Source organism: Myotis daubentonii, chromosome 2, assembly GCF_963259705.1.
Source record: "Myotis daubentonii chromosome 2, mMyoDau2.1, whole genome shotgun sequence".
Classification (NCBI taxonomy): Eukaryota; Metazoa; Chordata; class Mammalia; order Chiroptera; family Vespertilionidae; genus Myotis; species Myotis daubentonii.
Window position 1 is genome coordinate 120,378,501 of NC_081841.1, and position 20,408 is coordinate 120,398,908.

Below are 20,408 nucleotides of genomic sequence, written 5' to 3' on the forward strand. Positions count from 1 at the left end.
ACCGTGTGATTCTCAGTAAGATGGTGGCTAACTGATCTCTTAGGTCCATTTAGTACCTATAATATCATAACTGAAATTAGCAATGATCTAGCAACTAATATTTGATAGAAATTTCACACATAATGAAAGAACAGGAGAGTGAATGACATAAGAATGTGCAAAAATTAGTATGCTGGCTTCAGAAATAGGCTAAGAAATATTCCATGTGTAATAATAATAGCTAATATTCATAAAGTGCCTCTATATCCCAAGTATTACTTTCTTTAAATGTACACATTATTTGATCTTTATAACTATACTAGAGGCCTGTTGCATGAATTTGTGCACCAGTGGCCGAAACCGGCTCTCCGACATCTTCCAAGGGGCCCTGGATTGCGAGAGGGTGCAGGCCAGGTCCAGGGACCCCACTGCATGATCAGGGCTAGGGAAGGATGTGGGAGGCTGGCCAGCTGAGGAGGGACCACGGAAGGGCTCCAGGGCATGTCCAGCCTGACTCACTCAGTCTGGATCAGTCGGACCCCAGCAGCAAGCTCACCTACCAGTCGGAATGTCTGCCCCCTGGTGGTCAGTGCACATCATAGCGACTGGTTGACCAGTCAACTGTATGCCCCTGGCGGTCAGTGAACGTCATAGCAATAGGTTTAGCAGCCTTATCATATCATTAGCATATTACTCTTTGATTGGTTGAATGGATAACCGGACAACCAGACACTTAGCATATTAGGGTTTTATTATATAGGATGAGGGAGGATAGTATTATTATTCTTATAATACAAATGGGGAAACTGAAGCTAAGGGAAAGTGCTTTTAATTCACATATCCAGTAAGAGTAAGTAGTGGAACACAGAATTTCAACTTAGGTAAGTCTAGTTTTCAAAGGCAAGAAAAGAGGGAAGAGAAGGTGTACTAAGTTAAAAACCATCTATGGCAGGGGTCCTCAAACTTTTTAAACAGGGGGCCAGTTCACTGTCCCTCAGACCTTTGGAGGGCCGGACTATAGTTTAAAAAAAAACTATGAACAAATTCCTATGCACACTGCACATATCTTATTTTGAAGTAAAAAAACAAAACGGGAACAAATACAATATTTGTACTTGCATGTGGCCTGCGGGCCGTAGTTTGAGGACCCCTGATCTATGGGATTAATTTTAAATTGGTTGCAATGAATATTTCCCTGTCTCACAGGGCTTATGCTCCACATGTCCATAAGCTCCTCAAACCTCCCCCCACCAAACCCAAATATAAATACATTAGTCTTTTAACCCACTGTGGAATACTAAACCTGACAACCAAGATGATAGAAAAAAGAGATATTCAGAGTGGATGGGTGGAAGCTTAATGTAGCTCTTAATGAAATTATCTTAGTCTATAGAGAAGATTTTGGGGCTTAGTTCCTAGTTCTTCACTATATTTCAGAGAGTTTAGTATCCTGATTAAGTTTCCTTTGGAAAAATGAGTTGACCTAACCAAAAATTAGCTTTTCATTCATATCCGCCATTATATATTTTTTTCTTCCCAGTTTTGGGGCTAAATCCTACAAGACCCTTGATAAATTGTTGTAACCAACTTCTTTTCACTATTAAGCTCCCCTACAGTGTTTGTATATGTGTGTGTATTATGGTCAAGATAACATGTCTTATCACCTAAGAAATGTTTCATAGAAATGATTTGCTATTATATTTTGTACTAATTTTAGGTTTCTTGTCTTGACCCTTAAAACCTAGGATATTTGAGCAACCTCTCCCTACTTCATTGTTTCTCAAATATCCATTTCATTTACCTATGCTAGTACTAATTTATCTTCTTGTGGCTTAATACTTATGCTAAGAATTGATGAGATTTAGATACTGACTACAAAAGAAGACAACCAGGTTTACATTCTTACAAACATTAACTGAATAGATATAATCGGTAGAAATGTTTGTAGAATATAACCTTATGAAGAAAATGGACTTCTATCTATTTAAAATTTACCTTTGATAGATCCCTGAAGTTTCCTGGAAGAGTCAAGTCCAATTCTTCTGATTCATAGTTTGTTAAGACCCATGGAAACACAGGGTATTGATTCAGATCATTATATGTCCGCCCTATAAAAGAAAAAGAGAAATGATAATCAATTGATTATGAAATTGTTCCTGTTCCTATAATAGGTAACTATTGAATTTCAGAAGAAAAGTAACTCTTTTGCTTATTGAACTATGTTTTTGTTTAATCCAAAGCACTCATAACAATGTGTTTCAAGTGAATTCACTCAATGATAATTAATGAATAACTATAATTACTTTTTTGTAATATAATCTTCTATAGAGACTGTTTGTCATAATTGATTTCTTTTTTTCCTGGGATATACAGAATTTATCAGCCCCCTTTACAAGTAGCTATGGCCATGAGAATTAGTACTAATCAGCAAAAGGTGAGCAGAAGTGACATGTGCCACAACCAGGCTTGGCCCACTGCAACTTCCATGTGGGCACTCCATGGTCCATCTCTCCTCTGCTGACTGTGATGAAGATAATATTGCCACATTGGAAATAAAGCCTTCTTGGCTAGGGATGCTAAAAGTGATCATGGAGGAGGTCACTCTGCTGACCTGCCCACCTGCAGATTGGGTTGGTATTCTACTATGATGAATATATATCTAGAAATTACATTGTCAGTATAGAGAATACTATATTGTGCTTATATCAAGAATCAATGTAGATATACAGATCATGTATCATAGAAATGTACACTTGAAACCTATATAATCTTATTAACCAATGTCACCCCAAAGAACTTTATAAAAAAAGAATCAGAGTAGTGAATTTGCAAAAGCACTTTAAAGCCAGTCTGGAAAAGTACAGAGGCAGATGTCATGTCCTTTTTTTTCACTCCTTTACATTCATGACATTTTTTGGGGGGAAGAGGGGGTATTATATTGTTTCATTTTAGTGAAGTACTGCTGAATCTTAGATTGAATTTGCTGTTTTATTGTTGTGATTTTTTTAATAGATAACAAGTATTTCAGGTAATATATTGAAGTATAGTGGGGATGTAGAAAGTTTAGGGAGGGCATAGAACTTACTGGCTCACCCTCATAAACTGGTACTGAAATAACACATAATCAGATGAAATGAACTGCTATTTTTTTTAAAAAAGGGGTCCAGTGAAAACTTTTATTGGGTAAGATTACATTTTGTAAAAGTATATTATGATCTGATCATGGGCAGCTTTCTAAATTTCCATTCAAATTCATACTAAATAGCTACTTCCCTAGTATTTAGTGATATGAATTTCATCTAGTATGCCTTGTTGCACACACTACATATAGCGCAACAGTAACATAGATATGCAGATACTATCTTGTTCATTATCAAGTATTGAGAGTAAATGATACCCACTCTTATAACAATTGTAAATGTGACTGTAAAACAGGAAAAACAAGTCACAATCTGAGGAAGAACTAAATGTGCTATTATAAACATCAAATCAAATTATATCATTTATTTAGTAAACATTTTTTGGGTGACATTTTATTTTCAAAAATAATAGTAGAAGGTTTGTTGAAAACTATTACACACGGAATTTTTTTAGGCTATTTTTGAAGCCTGCATACTAATAAATGTTTATTATATGAATCTGAATTTTATAATAAGACTACATATTGTTTTAAATATGTAAGTTGATATAGGTGCGTACTATATGTGTAGATAATTGATAGAAAGTAGAATGTTGTTTCCATTTTGCATCTTCTAGAATGAGGTGAGAGTAAGTTAGGGTTTCCCCTTTGTTCTCCCACCACAGCACTCACGCAGATGTGTGTTAGAGCTAATGAGCATCACTGTTAATTTGTCTGCCTCTCCACTAGTCTGTAAACTCAAGAATGTAGAGTCTGGGGTTCTCTCTCTCAATCTCTCTCTCTCTCTTTCTCTCTCTCTCTTGTGTGTTTAAATAAATCTGTATATTGCCATATACTGTTTATCCACTACATATTTATTAAAGGAATGAATACATATGTGATAAAAATGAGCCAAATTTTAACAAATGAACAAGCATAAGCCAAGTGGAAAATTATAGGACAGACTCTTTGGAGAATGAGGACTGTGAAGGCATAGATGTCTGTGACAGAGAATGACACTGTGAATGTGCACGTTAAACTGGAAGAAAATATCTGCAGCTAGATAGCTCAGCCAATGTATACCTGCTCTGTTTCTGTCTATTGTGAAGAATAATACTAATGAAAATACATAAGAATTTGGAACCTTTATTAAAGACTTTTGTACATGAAAATGGTCTGCTAAAACTATCACTGTAAAACACAAAATGTAAAATTCTATCATTTTAAATTTTTACTGATAGTTCATATATATGGTAACCTAGGACACATTATTACTCTCACTACTTTTTTCTACACATGCATATATACAGAGAATCTATATAGACTAGCAGAGATGTTTCTGGATTCTAACTGGGCCCATGGCATTTTTAGTGCTCCATCATATTCTGAGTTATCATTCTACTTAAAAATCTGTAGAATTTAATGAAAAATAGGTTTTCCAGTATATAAGTATATTTTTATAGAATAATGGTGATATTATTTATATAACATATATCTATATAACATATAAATAAATATCTAAAAATTAGATATTATAAATCATTTTTAAATCATTTTTAAATTTTCTGATGAAGTTTTATAACTTATATACTAAGGAAAAAAACTGTCAAAATCCTATATAATAAAGAGGTAATATGCAAATTGACCATCACTCCAACACACAAGATGGCCACCCCCATGTGGACACAAGAAGGTCGGCAGGGGAGGGCAGTTGAGAGGGAGCAGGCCTAAAAGGGAGGGCAGTTGTGGGCAATCAGGCCAGCAAGGGAGGGCAGTTGGGGCTGACCAGGCCAGCAAGGGAGGGCAGTTGGGGGCAATAGGCCAGCAGAGGATCAGTTAGGCGTCGATCAGGCTGGCAGGGGAGTGTTTAGGGGGTGATCAGGCTGGCAGGCAGAGGTGGTTAGGGGCAATCAGGCAGGCAGGCAGGTGAGTGGCTGGAAACCAGCAGTCCTGGATTGCGAGAGGGATGTCCGACTGCCTGTTTAGGTCCAATCCCACTGGGCCTAAACAGGCAGTTGGACATCCCTCAAGGAGTCCCAGATTGGAGAGGGTGCAGGCTGGGCTGAGGGACACACACCCTGCCCCATGCACGAATTTCATGCACCAAGCCTCTAGTGAAATAAATAAAAGCCAAATTACATTAACTCAGTACTTAAATGTATCATATAAATACAAATAGCATAAAAATAGAGACCATATTTGAAGACACTAGTCTTTTAATAGAGATAATTTTCTAATAAAGAACAAGCTATCATGTTATTTTTGTAAAAAATACAATGAAAAGAAAGCATCATCTTTAAAATATAACACAAATTAATCAATGGCAGTCACAGCTTATGGCAATTCACCTTTTCTATATTGTTGGCAATTCACTTTTTTAAAAAAAATATATTTTTATTGACTTCAGAGAGGAAAGGAGAGGGTGAGAGAGATAGAAACATCAATGATGAAAGAGAATCATTGATCGGCTGCCTCCTGCATGCACCTGACTGGGGGTTGAGCCTGCAACTGGGGCATGTGCCCTTGACTAGAATCAAACCTAAGACCCTTCAGTCCACAAGCCAATGCTCCATCCACCGAGCCAAACCTGCTAGAGTGGCAATTCACTTTTATTTTATTTTATTTTTAATATATATTTTTATTGACTTCAGAGAGGAAAAGAGAGGGAGAGAGAAATAGAAACATCAATGATGAGAGAGAACCATTAATCAGCTGCCACCTGCACATTCCCTACTAGGGATCGAGCCTGCAACCCAGGCATGTCCCCTTGACTGGAATCAAACCTGGGATCCTTCAGTCTGAAGGCCAACGCTCTATCCACTGAGCCAAACCAGCTGGGCTGGAAATTCACTTTTAATAGTAGTTAGAAGGTTTGCAGAAAACAAATGCTAAGGAAAATTTAGTAATTTTTAAATTACTAAAGCTTATAGCACACTTTAAATTCTAATAAGTACAATAAACTTTATAAATAGACTAGAGACCAAGTGCATGGATTTGTGCACTGGTGGGGTCCCTTGGCTTGGCCTGTGGGGATCGGGCCAAAACTGGCTCTCTGACATCCCCCGAGGGGTCCCAGATTGTGAGAGGGTGGTTCTTTGGTGACGCACCTCAAAATTGAGCTCCCTCTTCTCTGGTTCTGAGTGTGTCACCTGTGAACTGCAGCTGCCAAATCACCGCAGCTCAGCAGCTTCTGCATTGAGCATCTGCCCCCTGGTGGTCAGTGCGCATCATAGCTACCAATCAGAAGGTCTGACCCTAGTGGTCACTGCATGTCATAGCTACTGGCCAGTCAGCCGGTTGGCTGGTCAGCCAGTTGCTTAGGCTTTTATATATATAAACAGAATTGCATTAAATAAAAATCTATCTAATAAAGAGCCAGGGTCATAAGGACCTAAGGCTTGACCAGAGTGGAAGTCAGTGCTGGGTTGCCATGGCAACCCAGCACTGACTGCTGCCCCTGCGGGCGCCCCAACCCAGAACTGACTGCCTAGGGGCTTGCGGATCAGGCCCAGAGAGAGGCCTGCAGAGAGAGAGGCAGGGTCTGATCCGAAGCCTCTGTGGCAGCTGTTGATCAGAACTTGCCTCTCTTTTTCTCCCAGCCTGGCCAACAGCCACGCCTCCATTTCTCTCCAGGCCTCCACCGGGGCTGCTGATCAACCCACCTTTCTGATCAGACCCCATTGATAGGCCCAGAGATGCTGACAGGCATAGAAACTGACTAATCAGATCAGAACCAAATCTGGGTCAACTGTGAGGAGACAATGGCTGCCTAGGAGGCAGAGCTTTTGACGCTGACTGGCGTAGAAACTAACCAATCAGAACCAAATTGGCCAGCAGAGGGCAGTTGGGGGTGAGATCAGGCCTGCAGGAGAGGGCAGTTAGGGGTGATCAGGCAGGCAGAGGCAGTTAGGGGCAATCAGGCTGGCAGGGAAGGGCAGTTGGGGGCAAGATCAGACTGGCAGGGGAGGGCAGTTAGGGGTGATCAGGCAGGCAGAGGCAGTTAGGGGTGATCAGGCCAGCAGGGGAGAGCAGTTATTGGCAAGATCAGGCCAGCAGGGGAGGGCGGTTGGGGTGAGATATGGCTGGCAAGGGATGGCAGTTAGGGGCGATCAGGCAGGCAGGCAGGGAGGTTAGTGGCGATCAGGCAAGCAGGCAGAGGCAGTTAGGGGTGATCAGGCAGGCAGAGGCAGTTAGGGGTGATCAGGCAGGCAGAGGCAGTTAGGGGTGATCAGGCAGGCAGGCAGAGGGGTGAGGCGTAATCAGGCAGGCAGGCAGGTGAGTGGTTAGGAGCCAGCGGTGAGAGGGTTGTCCGACCGCCAGTTTAGGCTCGATCCCACAATGATCGGGCCTAAACTGGAGGTCGGACATCCCCCGAGGGGTCTCCGATTGGAGTGGGTGCAGGCTGGGCTGAGGGAACACCCCCCTCCAATTTCATGCACTAGGCCTCTAGTTTCCACATAAAAACCTTGCAACATGAGCAGTCAATATATATTTTTTATTTGAATTAAAAATACACTACGTATTTAAAAAGGACATGGGTGCAAAAAATAATTAAATGGTACTTTGGGATTTTGCATTCATAAGTTTCAGCCATAAATTAGTGTTAATACTTTAATTACTTTACTGAACACCTTTGTGAAATTAAAAAACAAATACAGTTCACTAAGTTAACAAAAAATGAAGGATTTCCAAAGTAATACCTGTCAGGTTCTGGCATTTCTAGTAACTTATTTATCAGTTGTTCTGTTTTTAATTTTTTAGAATACTTGAAATTTAGTAAATAACTTTGTGCTGTAATTAATAGGATTCTTTCCTTTTCCAGCAGTAGTAAGTGTGTAGATATTTTTAACTAGCTATGCTTATAAGGATTTATAGTGATGATGAATATTAAATATTGCAAATCTATGACACTAATCTACTCCAACAATAATTGTGAAGCACAGTAAATGAGATCTCAGAACTACTGAATATGTTTCTTCACTTAAAAAAAACTTTTTAATTAAACCATCTAATTTAATGTTTTATATGGCACTTTAGTTTTGAAGGCAAAGTGATCTAGAGACAGCTGACAAAGAAATTATAACTGCAATTCCTTGGTGAAAATGTTAATGACAGAAAAATATTGTTTAATTAGATGACTGCAGCATCTGGATTAACACTCTTTAAGAGTGATGCTCCTGTGCTTGTCTGCTTCTTCACACTTTACAGACATTTTGTCATCTCTAGGTCATTAGGAAAGAATTTTTAATGATTTTTCTAGAAGCAAGCAGTTCAAGTTACATCTAATTAGATGACAATAATAAGCCCAACACATGCAGTAGCTAAATATATACATAATTAACCAGGGAGGGCTTGTACATCACAGAGTAAAAAAGTGTAAAATGCTAAACAAGAGAAAAAGGTAGGGGTTGGAAAGTTGTGCTGAATTCATTAGCTGATCATATAAAAAATAGTTCAAAAACCTTAAAAAATTATCTCAAACTTAATGAGATCATTTACATGAAGCTATATTAGCAACCACTATGCTATTTTTTTAATGCAAGTATGTCAAATTTTAACGTCCTGTCCATAGTATTACTTAATAAAGTATAAAATGAGGCATAGGCTGTACCTTTCAAAACAGAATGAACAGAAATGAGGTCAACTCTAGGAATTTGAGGTTGGAACCACATTTTTAGTCAAACTCTAGGAATCACTAAAATTCATTTACATAATTTCCCAAAACTTAATGTTCTTTGAAAATTTAAAAAAACACGTGGTTCAAAATAGTGAAATAAATCACACCACATTCCTAAGTAAGACTTGTATGCAGTTTTAAAAAATCATGCCTTCAAAGAATACTCAATGAAATACAAAAGTAGAATCTGAGCCTATCTGTGTAGCAGGTTCCAAATGATATGCCTCACACAGAAAAAGAAAAAGAGAAAAACCACCGAAATGTTACCTTTGATACTTATGAATGATTTAATTTTTTAATTATATTTTTCCATATTTCTAATTTTCTATAATGAGTATTTATTAAATTTATAACTATAACAAAGGTCATAAAAACATTTATGAGCTTTTAGGTATCTTATTAAAAATTTATGGTTTCTGAATATTTGACAAACTTCTTTTACTATGTAAAGTATCTTTACAAAATTTATATACATGCAGTAAAATTTGTGTTTATATATATGCAATTATGTATATACTAGTAGGCCGGTGCATGAAATTCGTGCACATTGAAAGGGAATTAATTGCCCTGACCGGTTTGGCTCAATGGATAGAGCATCAGTTTGCGGACTCAAGCGTCCCAGGTTCAATTCCAGTCAAGGGCATGTACCTTGGTTGCGGGCACATCCCCAGCGGGAAGTGTGCAGGAGGCAGCTGATTGATGTTTCTCTCTCATTGATGTTTCTAACGCTCTATCCCTCTCCCTTCCTCTCCGTAAAAAATCAATAAACTATATTTTTTTTAAAAAGGGAATTAATTAGCAGAGATATTTAAATATTGCTATTTGCCCTTTCTCTATAATAGAAGTATGAGAGATGAAAGGAAATTAGTAAAATGTATATGAAAATAATATATAAATTTATTAATAAATAAACAGTAACAAAAGAATATACCAACAACAGAGGCATGATATAAAAACAACAAAAACATGATACGAAAACAACAAAATCATGATATAAAAACAACAGTGATGCAAACAATGACTGATAAAGTGATTAAACTTATTCTAATATTTCCCTGTACACCACATTAAGAGTGAAAACACTTTCAGAGTGCTTGACTAACTTCCCTTGTGATGAAGTACTTAGAACTTTAACTGTAACATCACATGCTCTTCAAACTCGAGAGAAAGCAACATGTAACTGACCATGTGCAAAAATGGGTTCAGGTAGGAATATGCCTACTCTGCCTAGAGTTTGTCCTTGTGATTTATCAATAGTCATCACAAATGCTGGCATCACGGGAAACCGTCATTGAATCAATTTAAATGGGAGGCCAGTGTCAGATGGGGACAAATTAATTCTTGGAATCAGAACAGCCTCTCCCTCTGCAGATCCTGTTAATACCTCAGCTTCAGTAATGTTAGGTCATAATCTTTTGATAATAAATCTGGTACCACTCTAAAGACCCCATTTATTATTGAGATTTCTCAAAAGCATGATGATTGCACCCACTTTCAATTGTAATATATGACACAGCATTCCTGAAGGAGTAATAATATTAAGAAATTCAGAAAGATGGCGGCGTAGGTAAACACCGGAGTTTGTTGCCTGGAACAACCACTTCAAAAATACAACTAAAAGATGGAACGGACATCATCCAGAACCACAGGAAGGCCGGCTGAGTGGAAATTCTACAACTAGAAGGAAAGAGAAAAGCATACCGAGACTTAGAGGAGGCGCAGTGCGGAAGTAAAATACTAAGGAGTAGAGGTGCATGCGGAGCGGGCTGGCGAATGAGGGTGTGGTTGTCGTTTTCAATTGGGAGGGAGTCTCAGGCTCAGAGCTCCAGTTCTGGGTGAGTCTCTAGGGGCCCAGACTCATAAGGGAGAAGCGGGACTGTCTGGCATCGGTCGGAACTCAAGGGCAGCTTTCTCTCCCGGGGCTTGCAGTGATTACTGGGACATTCAGAAGAGGAGCCTCTGAGGGCAGGAGTGAGAGCACCATAACTGCTAGCCCCGCCCTGTCGATCCCCTGGGACCCGCCCCGCCCAAGCCCTGCAGGGAGGCTTTTGCTGGGTAGCCTCAGGCAAAGGCTAAATTAGCACCTCCCTAGAGATCCAGGAACCAGGAAACCCAGAGGTCAAGGTGGGACCATCCAGTTTATAGCTCTGTGGAACCATAAAGGACACATTCAGGGGGCAGGCTCAGTGAGCACCAAAGCCACACTGAAGCAAGACCTGCCCCAGACGGGTGTCTCCAGCACAGAAGTTCTCCAACAGCAGACACAGCTGATTCTCACAGCCAATTGGCCTGGAGGCCAATTCCTCCCAGTGATACCTACAACAATTAAGGCTTAACTACAACAAGACTGTACACAAAGACCACAAGGGGTTGCACCAAGAGTGGCCTCCTCAGGAAATTGGGGAGGCAGAACCACTGGGCCCTAGAGGACACTTAGCACAGAAAACCACTTTATCAGCACAGGGAAGCATAAAAAATGCGGAGACAAATAAAAAAGGACACAAATGACAGAAATGGAGGAAAGCAAACTACTGGATATAGAGTTCAAACCACACTTTTAAGGTTTTTCAATAATTTTCTAGAAACTGCTGATAAACTTAATGAGATCTACAAGAAATCTAATGAGACCCTCGAGGTTGTGATAAAGGACCAACTAGAAATTAAGCATACACTGACTGAAATAAAGAATATTATACAGACTCCCAACAGCAGACTAGAGGATTACAAGAATCAAGTCAATGATTTGAAATACGAAGAAGCAAAAAACACCCAACCAGAAAAGCAAAATGAAAAAAGAATCCAAAAATACAAAGATTGTGTAAGGAGCCTCTGGGACAGCTTCAAGCGTACCAACATCCGAACTATAGGGGTGCCCGAAGAAGAGAGAGAACAAGATATTGAAAACCTATTTGAAGAAATAATGACTGAAAACTTCCCCTACCTGCTGAAAGAAATAGACTTACAAGTCCAGGAAGCACAGAGAACCCCAAACAAAAGGAATCCAAAGAGGACCACACCAAGACACATCATAATTAAAATGCCAAGAACAAAAAACAAAGAGAGAATCTTAAAAGCAGCAAGAGAAAGAAAGTCAGCTACCTACAAGGGTTTACCCATAACAAGGTCAGCTGATTTCTCAACAGAAACTTTGTAGGCCAGAAGGGAGTGGCAAGAAATATTCAAAGTGATGAATGCCAAGAACTTACAACCAAGAATACTTTACCCAGCAAATCTATCATTCAGAATTGAAGGTCAGATAAAGAGCTTCACAGATAAGGAAAAGCTAAAGGAGTTCATCACCACCAAACCAGTATTATATGAAATGCTGAAAGGTATCCTATCTAATAAAAGAGAAAAATGGTAATTGGCATATGACGATACCCTTTTCATTGGATAATCAGGGCTATATGCAAATTAACTGCCAACTATGATTGGCAGTTAACTGCCAACTATGATTGGCAGTTAACTGCCAACTATGATTGGCAGTTAACTGCCAACAAGATGGCGGTTAATTTGCATATGTAGGCACAATGCAGGGAGGTGAAAGGGAAAGCAGGAAGAAGCCCCCTGCCACTGACAGTGATCGGAAACCCAGGGGGGAGCTAAGAGCTGGGGGGCAGGGCAAAGGCGGCCCTGGGGCCGCCTTTGCCCTGACCCCCAGCCATGATCAGAGAATCAGGCGCCTTTGCCTCCCTGGCCAGTGATAGCAGGAAGTAGGGGTGGAGCCAGCGATGGGAGCTGGGCATGGTCGAAGCTGGCAGTCCCAGGAGCTAGGGGTCCCTTGCCTGGGCCTAAAGCGGAGCCCACCATTGCGGGGCCGCTGCAGCTGCGGGTCCCCGCTGCCCGGGCCGGACGCCTCAGCCAGAGGCATCCTGCAGGGGCAGGGGCAGAGCCTGCAACCGACACCTCTGCCGGAGGCCTCAGGCCTGGTCAAGGGGCCGATCCGGTGATTGGTGATCGGAGGGTGATGAGGGTCAACTCCTCTGGCCGAGGCATCAGGCCTGGGTGGGGGGTGGAGCCGGGGGTTGGGGGGATATGATGGTCCCCTTGCCCAGGCCTGAAACCTGGGTCAGAGGCCTCAGGGCTGGGCGGGAGCCAGAGCCAGTGATCAGGGGGAGGTGGGGGTCCCCTGTCCAAGCCTGACACCTCTGGCGGAGGCGTCAGGCCTGGGCAAGGGGCCGATCAGGCGATCGGAGGGTGATGGGGGTCAACGCCTGAGGGCTCCCAGTATCTGAGAGGGGGCAGGCTGGTCTGAGGGACACTCCCCTCCCTACACACACCCAGTGCACGAATTTCGTGCACTGGGCCCCTAGTCCTTTATAAGAGGAAGAAGAAGAAAAAGGTAAAGATACAAATTATGAACAACAAATGCACATCTATCAACAAGTGAATCTGAAAATCAAGTGAATAATCTGATGAACAGAATGAACTGGTGATTATAATAGAATCAGGGGTATAGAAAGGGAGTGGACTGGCTATTCTTGGGGGGAAAGGAGTGAGGGGGATGCTTGAAGAGACTGGACAAAAATCGTGCACCTATGGATGAGGACAGTGGGTGGGGAGTGAGGGAGGAGGGTGGGGTGGGAACTAGGTGGATGGGAGTTATGGGGGGAAAAAGAGGAACAAATGTAATAATCTGAACAATAAATATTTAATTAATAAAAATAAATAAATAAATAAATAAATACAAATTTGATGGGAAAATTTTCCTTTTCAGCATCATCTGAGGAATCAATGGGATCATCACTCAAATATGTGTGAAAATCTCCATCCAGTATATCCAAATTTTCTTCATTTAATTTTAGAACATGCTCATTTTTTGGACAAAGAATTGCAGGTTTAGATATATTGTTAATATTATCTATAGCAGTGGTTCTCAATCTTGGCTGCACATTAGAATCACCTGATTCCTGGGCCTCATCTTCTGGAAATTGTTTCCTTTTTATGGGTTGGGGCCACAGCATTAGTAAAAAAGAGACAGAATTTCTGGAGGATGAAGCCCAGAAATCAGGATTTTAAAAATATTCCCAGGTGATCCTAATGTGCAGCCAAGGTTGAGAACCACTGATCTATAGATATAGTATTTCCAAATTAGCTTCAATAATCGATCCATTTCACTTCTATGCTCCACACTGAGGGCGGGTTCCTGCCTGAAACCTAGCTCTGAGGGCGGGTCCTGCCTGAAACCTCGCCCTGAGGGTGGGTTCCTGCCTGAACCTCGCCCTCCAAAAAACAGCTGGGGGAGGGCGCGGCTGTTTCCAAGATGACCGCTGCAGGACTGACTTCCCTGTGGTTGGACGCACTTCTGGCCATGATGTTACACCCAGGGTTTTTATATAAGTAGATTAAAACTTTATTGTGGGGAGCCGCTACAGTGTTTTGTACAGGTTCAAGCCTTGGACTGATGAGACAGTCCTCTCATTGCCACGTGCAAGTTTCAGATTGGAGGGCAGGTCCCTCCCAGCACAATTATAGCCAACAGCTATAGTTGTAAGTTTGAACCTATGGTCTGAACACGAAGCCCCACATGCCTGAGTGATGTAGGCTTGATAGAGTTCAGGTGCATGTAGTTGAGTAGGATTGAAACCCAGGAGAATGTTGTAAACATCTTGGTCACACCCTTACTTTGCCTCATGGCATCTGCTATAAAATAAAAACATGGCTTTGGGCGTGGTCGCTGTCTCTCAGAGAAGCAGCATCCCACCAAGACCCGGCTTTCATTCTCTTGTCTGTCTTTTCTAAGCCTTTCAGCCATCCCCACTCAGGTTCACCCTTGGCTGTGCTGGCGCGGCACACTTTATAAAGATATGCCTGCACGCTCCGAGGTCAGGTTCCTGCCTCAAACCCTGCCCTCACTGGAAACAGCTCCAGGAAACAGCTCGGGGGAGGGTGCAGCTGTTTCCAAGACAACCCCTGCAGGACTGACTTCCTTCTGCTTGGTCGTGGTTTTGGTCTGGTCGTGATGTTACACCACCCAGGGTTTGTATATAAGTAAATACACATATCACATGAGAGTGAAAAAATCTAATAATGCATTAATACTCAGATACTATTACCATGTACTTTATTGACTACCTGATTTTTAAAAGCATCCTGAAAGAAGAAAGTCAAAAATGGCCAATTTTGACAGACCTCAAAAAATGGAGAGCAAGAAATGGGCTGTAAAATGTACTTTGTATTTTATGTTAAGATTAGAGGCCCGGTGCTCAAAATTCATGCACTGGGGTGGGGGGGTCCCTCAGCCCAACCTGAACCCTCTTGTAGTCTGGGACCCCTCGCTCCTTACCTCCTGTCTGCTCGCTGCTCCTTAGCGCTGCCGCAGAGGAGGGAGAGGCTTGCCAGCTGTGAGCCTGGCTTCTGGCTGAGTGGCGCTCCCCTTGTGGGGGCACCCTGACCACCAGGGGGCATTTTCTGCATTGAGCGTCTGCCCCCTGGTGGTCAATGCGCATCATAGCGACCAGTCGTTCTGGTCATTCTACTGTAATCGTCACTTAGGCTTTTATTATATAGATAATAGTTTAGAGAAAGAAGATATATCTGAGAATATAAGTCAGTAAATAAAACCTTTTAATAGAAAATGCAAATTTCAGTCACATTGACCTATACTTTGAAAACAGTGAAGTCAGAAAATATTGTTTCACCTTCTCAATCAGTTTCAATTCTGTAACTCTATTTTTTAACCAGGAAATTTAAAGAATACATCATCAAGCAATTTTAGTGAATTCACATAATAGATTAAAAAACCATGCAAAAACTTATAAAGTATAAATATTAAATCAGTTCAACTTGATGGATATTTACTGAGCAAAACTTTTTTTAGTGACCTTATGATCTCATTGGAAAGATAAGATCTATATAATAAAAGCCTAAGCAACTGTTAGAGCAGAATGACCAGAACGACTGGTCTCTATGATGCGCACTGACCACCAAGGGGCAGACGCTCAACGCAAGAGCTGCCCCCTGGTGGTCGGTGTGCTTCCATGGGGGAGCGCAGCTCAGCCAGAAGCTGGTCTCACGACTGGTGAGTACAGTGGCGGTGGTGGGAGCCTCTCCCGCCTCCACAGCAGAGCTAAGGAGCAGCAACATGTGGGCAGTAAGGAGCATGGGATCCCGGACTGTGAGAAGGCACAAGCTGGGCTGAGGGACCCCGCAACCCCAGTGCATGAATTTTGTGCACCAGGCCTCTAGTATAAACAAAAAATGCTAAGGACACACTACCATAAGTGCCAAAATGTGTGATATGACAAACACTATTATAGAACATGTGAGTGCTATTGCAGATTAGTACAATTAGTAGATATGTTTTTTAAAGAATATAGATATAGTACAGTGGTTCTAAAAATGTGTTCCCTGGATCAGTGGCATAGAATCACCTGGAGCCTTGTTAGAAATACAAATTCTTGAGCCCCACCCCAAACCTACTGAATCAGAAGTTCTGAGGATGAGGCTCAATGATAGCTAGCCCTCTTGGTGATTGTAAGGCCACCAGTGTTTTGAATGCTGGGTTGAAGGCTATGTTGCTAGTGTTGTGGCTGGTGCTACTCAGCCAAGTCCCTCTCCAGGAATCACCACCATCAGAAGAGAGCCCTCTAACCTATGGTCCCATATCTCTACCTAATCACTGCTGAGTGGAGTAATGAAGGCCTGACCACCTTGCTTCATGGCAAAACAACTCTGAAGCTATATTCCAGTTTCTGGCTCCCTGTTGGATCTGCTGAGGTCTTTGTAGCAACTACCTTGGGGTTCAATTTCTCTTTCTACCCAGTCCTACTTTCTTCACTCCCCCACAGATGTCAACTCCAAAGATACTCTCCAATAAATTTCCTGCACGCAAATCTTTGTTTTGGAGTCTGTTTCTCTGGATCTGAGAACTGCTAAAAACAGTACCAGGTTCTATATTAAAGATGATCATTGTGGGCCCACTTCTAGTATCTGCACAAGTCAAAACAATAAATGAACTTCAAAAGCCTCGACCTTTTTTCCTCAAGAGCTTCTTTTGATGAAATTATTTAAAAACATTATTTAGGTTTTTTTAAAGGCAGTTAATAGATTAAAGCTAATGACTAGAAGTGAAATTGAATGGTGCCACGAGTGCCTTACACAATCTAGTACAGTAGTTGAGTAAAGCTCTAGAGCCAACCTAGAGTAGGTAGTTTGATTCTACATTAGACTCCTGACTTCATCACTTTTCAGCTCTGAGTTAGACAAGTTATTTAACTTCTCTGTACCTTATTACCTTATTTGTGAAATGGAGATAAAAATAGAACTTAACTCGTGGGTTACTGCTGGGACTAAATGAGTTAATATACATAAAGCACTTAGAATAATATTTAGCATACTGCAAATTGCTCAGTAAGTATTAACAATTATTTACAATTTTTCTTTCTTTTTAAAATATATTTGTATTGATTTCAGAGAGGAAAGAAGAGAGAGATATAGAAACATCAATGATGAGAGAGAATCATTGATCAGCTGCCTCCTGCATACCCCACACTGGGGATCCAGCTCACAACCCAGGCATGTTGCCCTGACCAGGAACGGAACCGGCAACCTCTTGATTCCTGAGTTGATGCTCAACCACTGAGCCGCACTGGCCAGCCTGGGCTATTTACTAGTTTTTGGAATGTTGATATTAATATTAAAAATGTTTCAAAAAGAAATAATGAAACCAAACAAAGAAACAATAAAAATGTTTATTTTTTCTGAATCTTGATATTAGGAATAACTAAAGATATTTTTTTAAAAGACTATCCTATCTAATAAAAGAGAAACATGGAAATTAACCATAATCCGCTACCCTTCCCATTGGCTAATCAGGGCGATATGCAAATTGACTTCCAGCCAAGATGGCGACCGGCAGCCAGGTAGCTTGAAACTAACATGAGGCTTGCTTGCTTCAGTGACGGAGGACTCCAACGTTCCCCGCCTTCCTTGCCGGCCTCTGAGCTTGCATTTTTTTACATTGTTACAAATATAGAAGCTAAACAAAACCCCAGAAGCTTACTTTCAGCCAGCCAGGACCTCAGAGCTAGAGTTGATACAGTGTTTCAATTATAGAATCCAAACTAGCCAGATACCTGCTTTCAGCAGCAGAGGCCTCAGAGCTGGAGCCAGAGCTAAAGCTGGTCCAGAATAAAAAAAAAAAAGAAAGAAGAAAAGCAGCAGTTGGGAGCTTCAGTTACCCCCAGCCTGAAAACAGCCCTCAGCCCCTCACCCAGACTGGCCAGGCACCCCAGTGGGGACCCCCACCCTGAAGGGTGTGTGACCAGCTGCAAACAGCCATCATCCCCTCACCCAGGCTGGCCAGGCACCCCAGTGGGGACCCCCACCCTGATCCAGGACACCCTTCAGGGCAAACCAGCCGGCCCCCACCCATGCACCAGGCCTCTATCCTATATAATAAAAGGGTAATATGCCTCCCAGCACCAGGATCAGCGGAGCCACGAGGCCTCCTGGCACCGGGATCAGCATGACAGGGGGCAGCACCCAAACCCCCTGATCACCCTACGGCTCTGTTTGTGACACGTGGCGGGGCCACAACCTCCCTATCCACCCTGCTCTGTTCATGACAGGGGAAGGCGCCCCAACTCCCTGATCAACCCTGCTCTGTGCCTGATAGGGGGAGCTCCCCAACCCCCTGATCGGCCCTGCTCTGTGGGTGATAGAGGGTGGCACTCCAACCCCCTGATCCACCCTGCTCTGTGTGTGACCGGGGGCGGTGCCCCAACTCCCCTATTAGCCCTACTCTGTGAGTGACAGGGGGGAGCTCCTCAACCCCCTGATCGGCCCTGCTCTGTGCGTGACAGGGGGGAGCGCCCCAACCCCCTGATGGGCCCTGCTCTGTGCGTGACAGGGTGTGGCGCCACAACCTCCCCATCGACCCTGCCTTGAGTGTGACAGGGGGCTGTGCCCCAACCCCCCAATCGGCCCTACCCTGAGCATGACTGAGGGTGGCATCACAACCTCCCGATCCACCCTGCTCTGTGCATGACAGGGGGCGGCGCCCCAACTCCCCAATCGGCCCTGCTCTGAGCCCGACCAGGGGCTGCACCTAGGGATTGGGCCTGCCCTCTGCCACCTGGGAGCAGGCCTAAGCCAGCAGGTGGTTATCTCCCGAGGGGTCCCAGACTGCAAGAGGGCACAGGCCGGGCTTGGAAACCCCCCCCCCCCCCCGAGTGCACAAATTTTTGTGCACTGGGCCTCTAGTGATAAAATATAAACCAACCATTTCTGGCTTTGGATTACTTAGGAAATTTATCAATATAAATACTAATATCCTTTCAAGAAATGATAAATCTTGTTTCAAACAATTGACTTAAATTAGTGTAGTTGAACAATAACTGTATTCTTAAAACTGCATTATGTAACATGATTATTTAGTGGAACCCATGTTAGTAAAAGTGATGTTGTTATAATTAAATATCTTTACTCTGCCCTTTATTCTAGGATCCTCAGAGAACTCTGAAAAGTGTTCCAATATTAAGAGATGAATGAATAACAGTATTCTCCACAATTCAGGAAAACAGGCAATTCTAATTACTTCCCTAACAAGTACTCAATCTTGGCTTTAGTGAAGCTTCTCTATGAAACCATCATCCAACTCTTCAATGCTGGTGCTCAGTACAAACTGGCACTCTCACTTAAAACTTCAGGATGCTGGCATGGGAAGAATTAGCAGGATTATAACCAGGAACAGTACCTCAAGATGTTTATATTCATAACCTTTTCCAATTGTCATTCTACTTCTGTATAAAGGTTTATTTTGTCAGGATAGTCATCTATGCATGACAAAATCCTTTCAGTTAATTTATAGCCCATCTTTTCTATGAAGCTTCCTTTGACTAGACTATCTCATCCTATTCTCTAAACTTTTATTATAGGTAATGGCACTTTAATTGCATGCTTTCTTATATATTCTGAATGTATTTAAATGCAAATACTGTTCTGATAATTAGATCTTAAATGGCTAGAGCGATGGTGCTTAAATATGATACATCAGAAACAACTAGAAGACTAGTTAAAATGCAGATCTCTGGGCCCCGCTCCCAGAGTTTTCTAATTCAGTAGGTTTGAGAAGGAGTCTGAGAATTTGCACCTAACAATCCCTCAGGTGATACTGGCTCTGCAGGTCTGGGGACAATGTCAACCATTCACCTGGAGCATATTACAGTGACTCCTACTTTTGTAGAATGACATCATACTTCTCTCTGTCATTTATTCTTCATTCCACATTTTCTTTTTTCTTGGAATGACCTCTGCTTACTTTCTAGTGAATTCTTACTCATATTTCAATTTCTAATTTAAGTGTCTCCTAAAAGAAGCTTTCCCTGATCTCTTGGTTGTAAGTAATGCTTCTAAATCTGTGACTCCAAATGGCTTTGTATACTCTCCAATTGTAATAATTATCACTTTTTAATGGAATCACTGGTGTACATGTATCTTTCCCTAACTATTCTATGATCTCCTCAAAGGCAGAAACTATACTTTTCTTTCCTTCACAGTGTCATTGCCAGATAGAGTGTGTGTTCAGTAATACTTACTAAAAGGATGAACAAATTTACTTCATGTCTAGAGTCCTGTCATACTCTCCTAAGAGCTCTCCCTAACTTTAAGCTATTTCATTTCTAATTCATG

The 20,408-nt window shown here is 41.9% G+C and overlaps 1 protein-coding gene across 5 annotated transcripts in view; it reads right to left on the reverse strand.

Annotated features, from left to right (window-relative positions):
• NBEA (neurobeachin) overlaps positions 1-20,408 on the reverse strand; it is a 990,744-nt gene that overhangs the window by 152,063 nt on the left and 818,273 nt on the right. For all 5 annotated transcript variants that reach the window (XM_059684425.1, XM_059684424.1, XM_059684423.1 and 2 more), the window contains one exon: positions 1,975-2,087. In XM_059684425.1, coding sequence (XP_059540408.1) covers positions 1,975-2,087 — 113 coding nt within the window. The remainder of the gene's footprint in view (positions 1-1,974; positions 2,088-20,408) is intronic.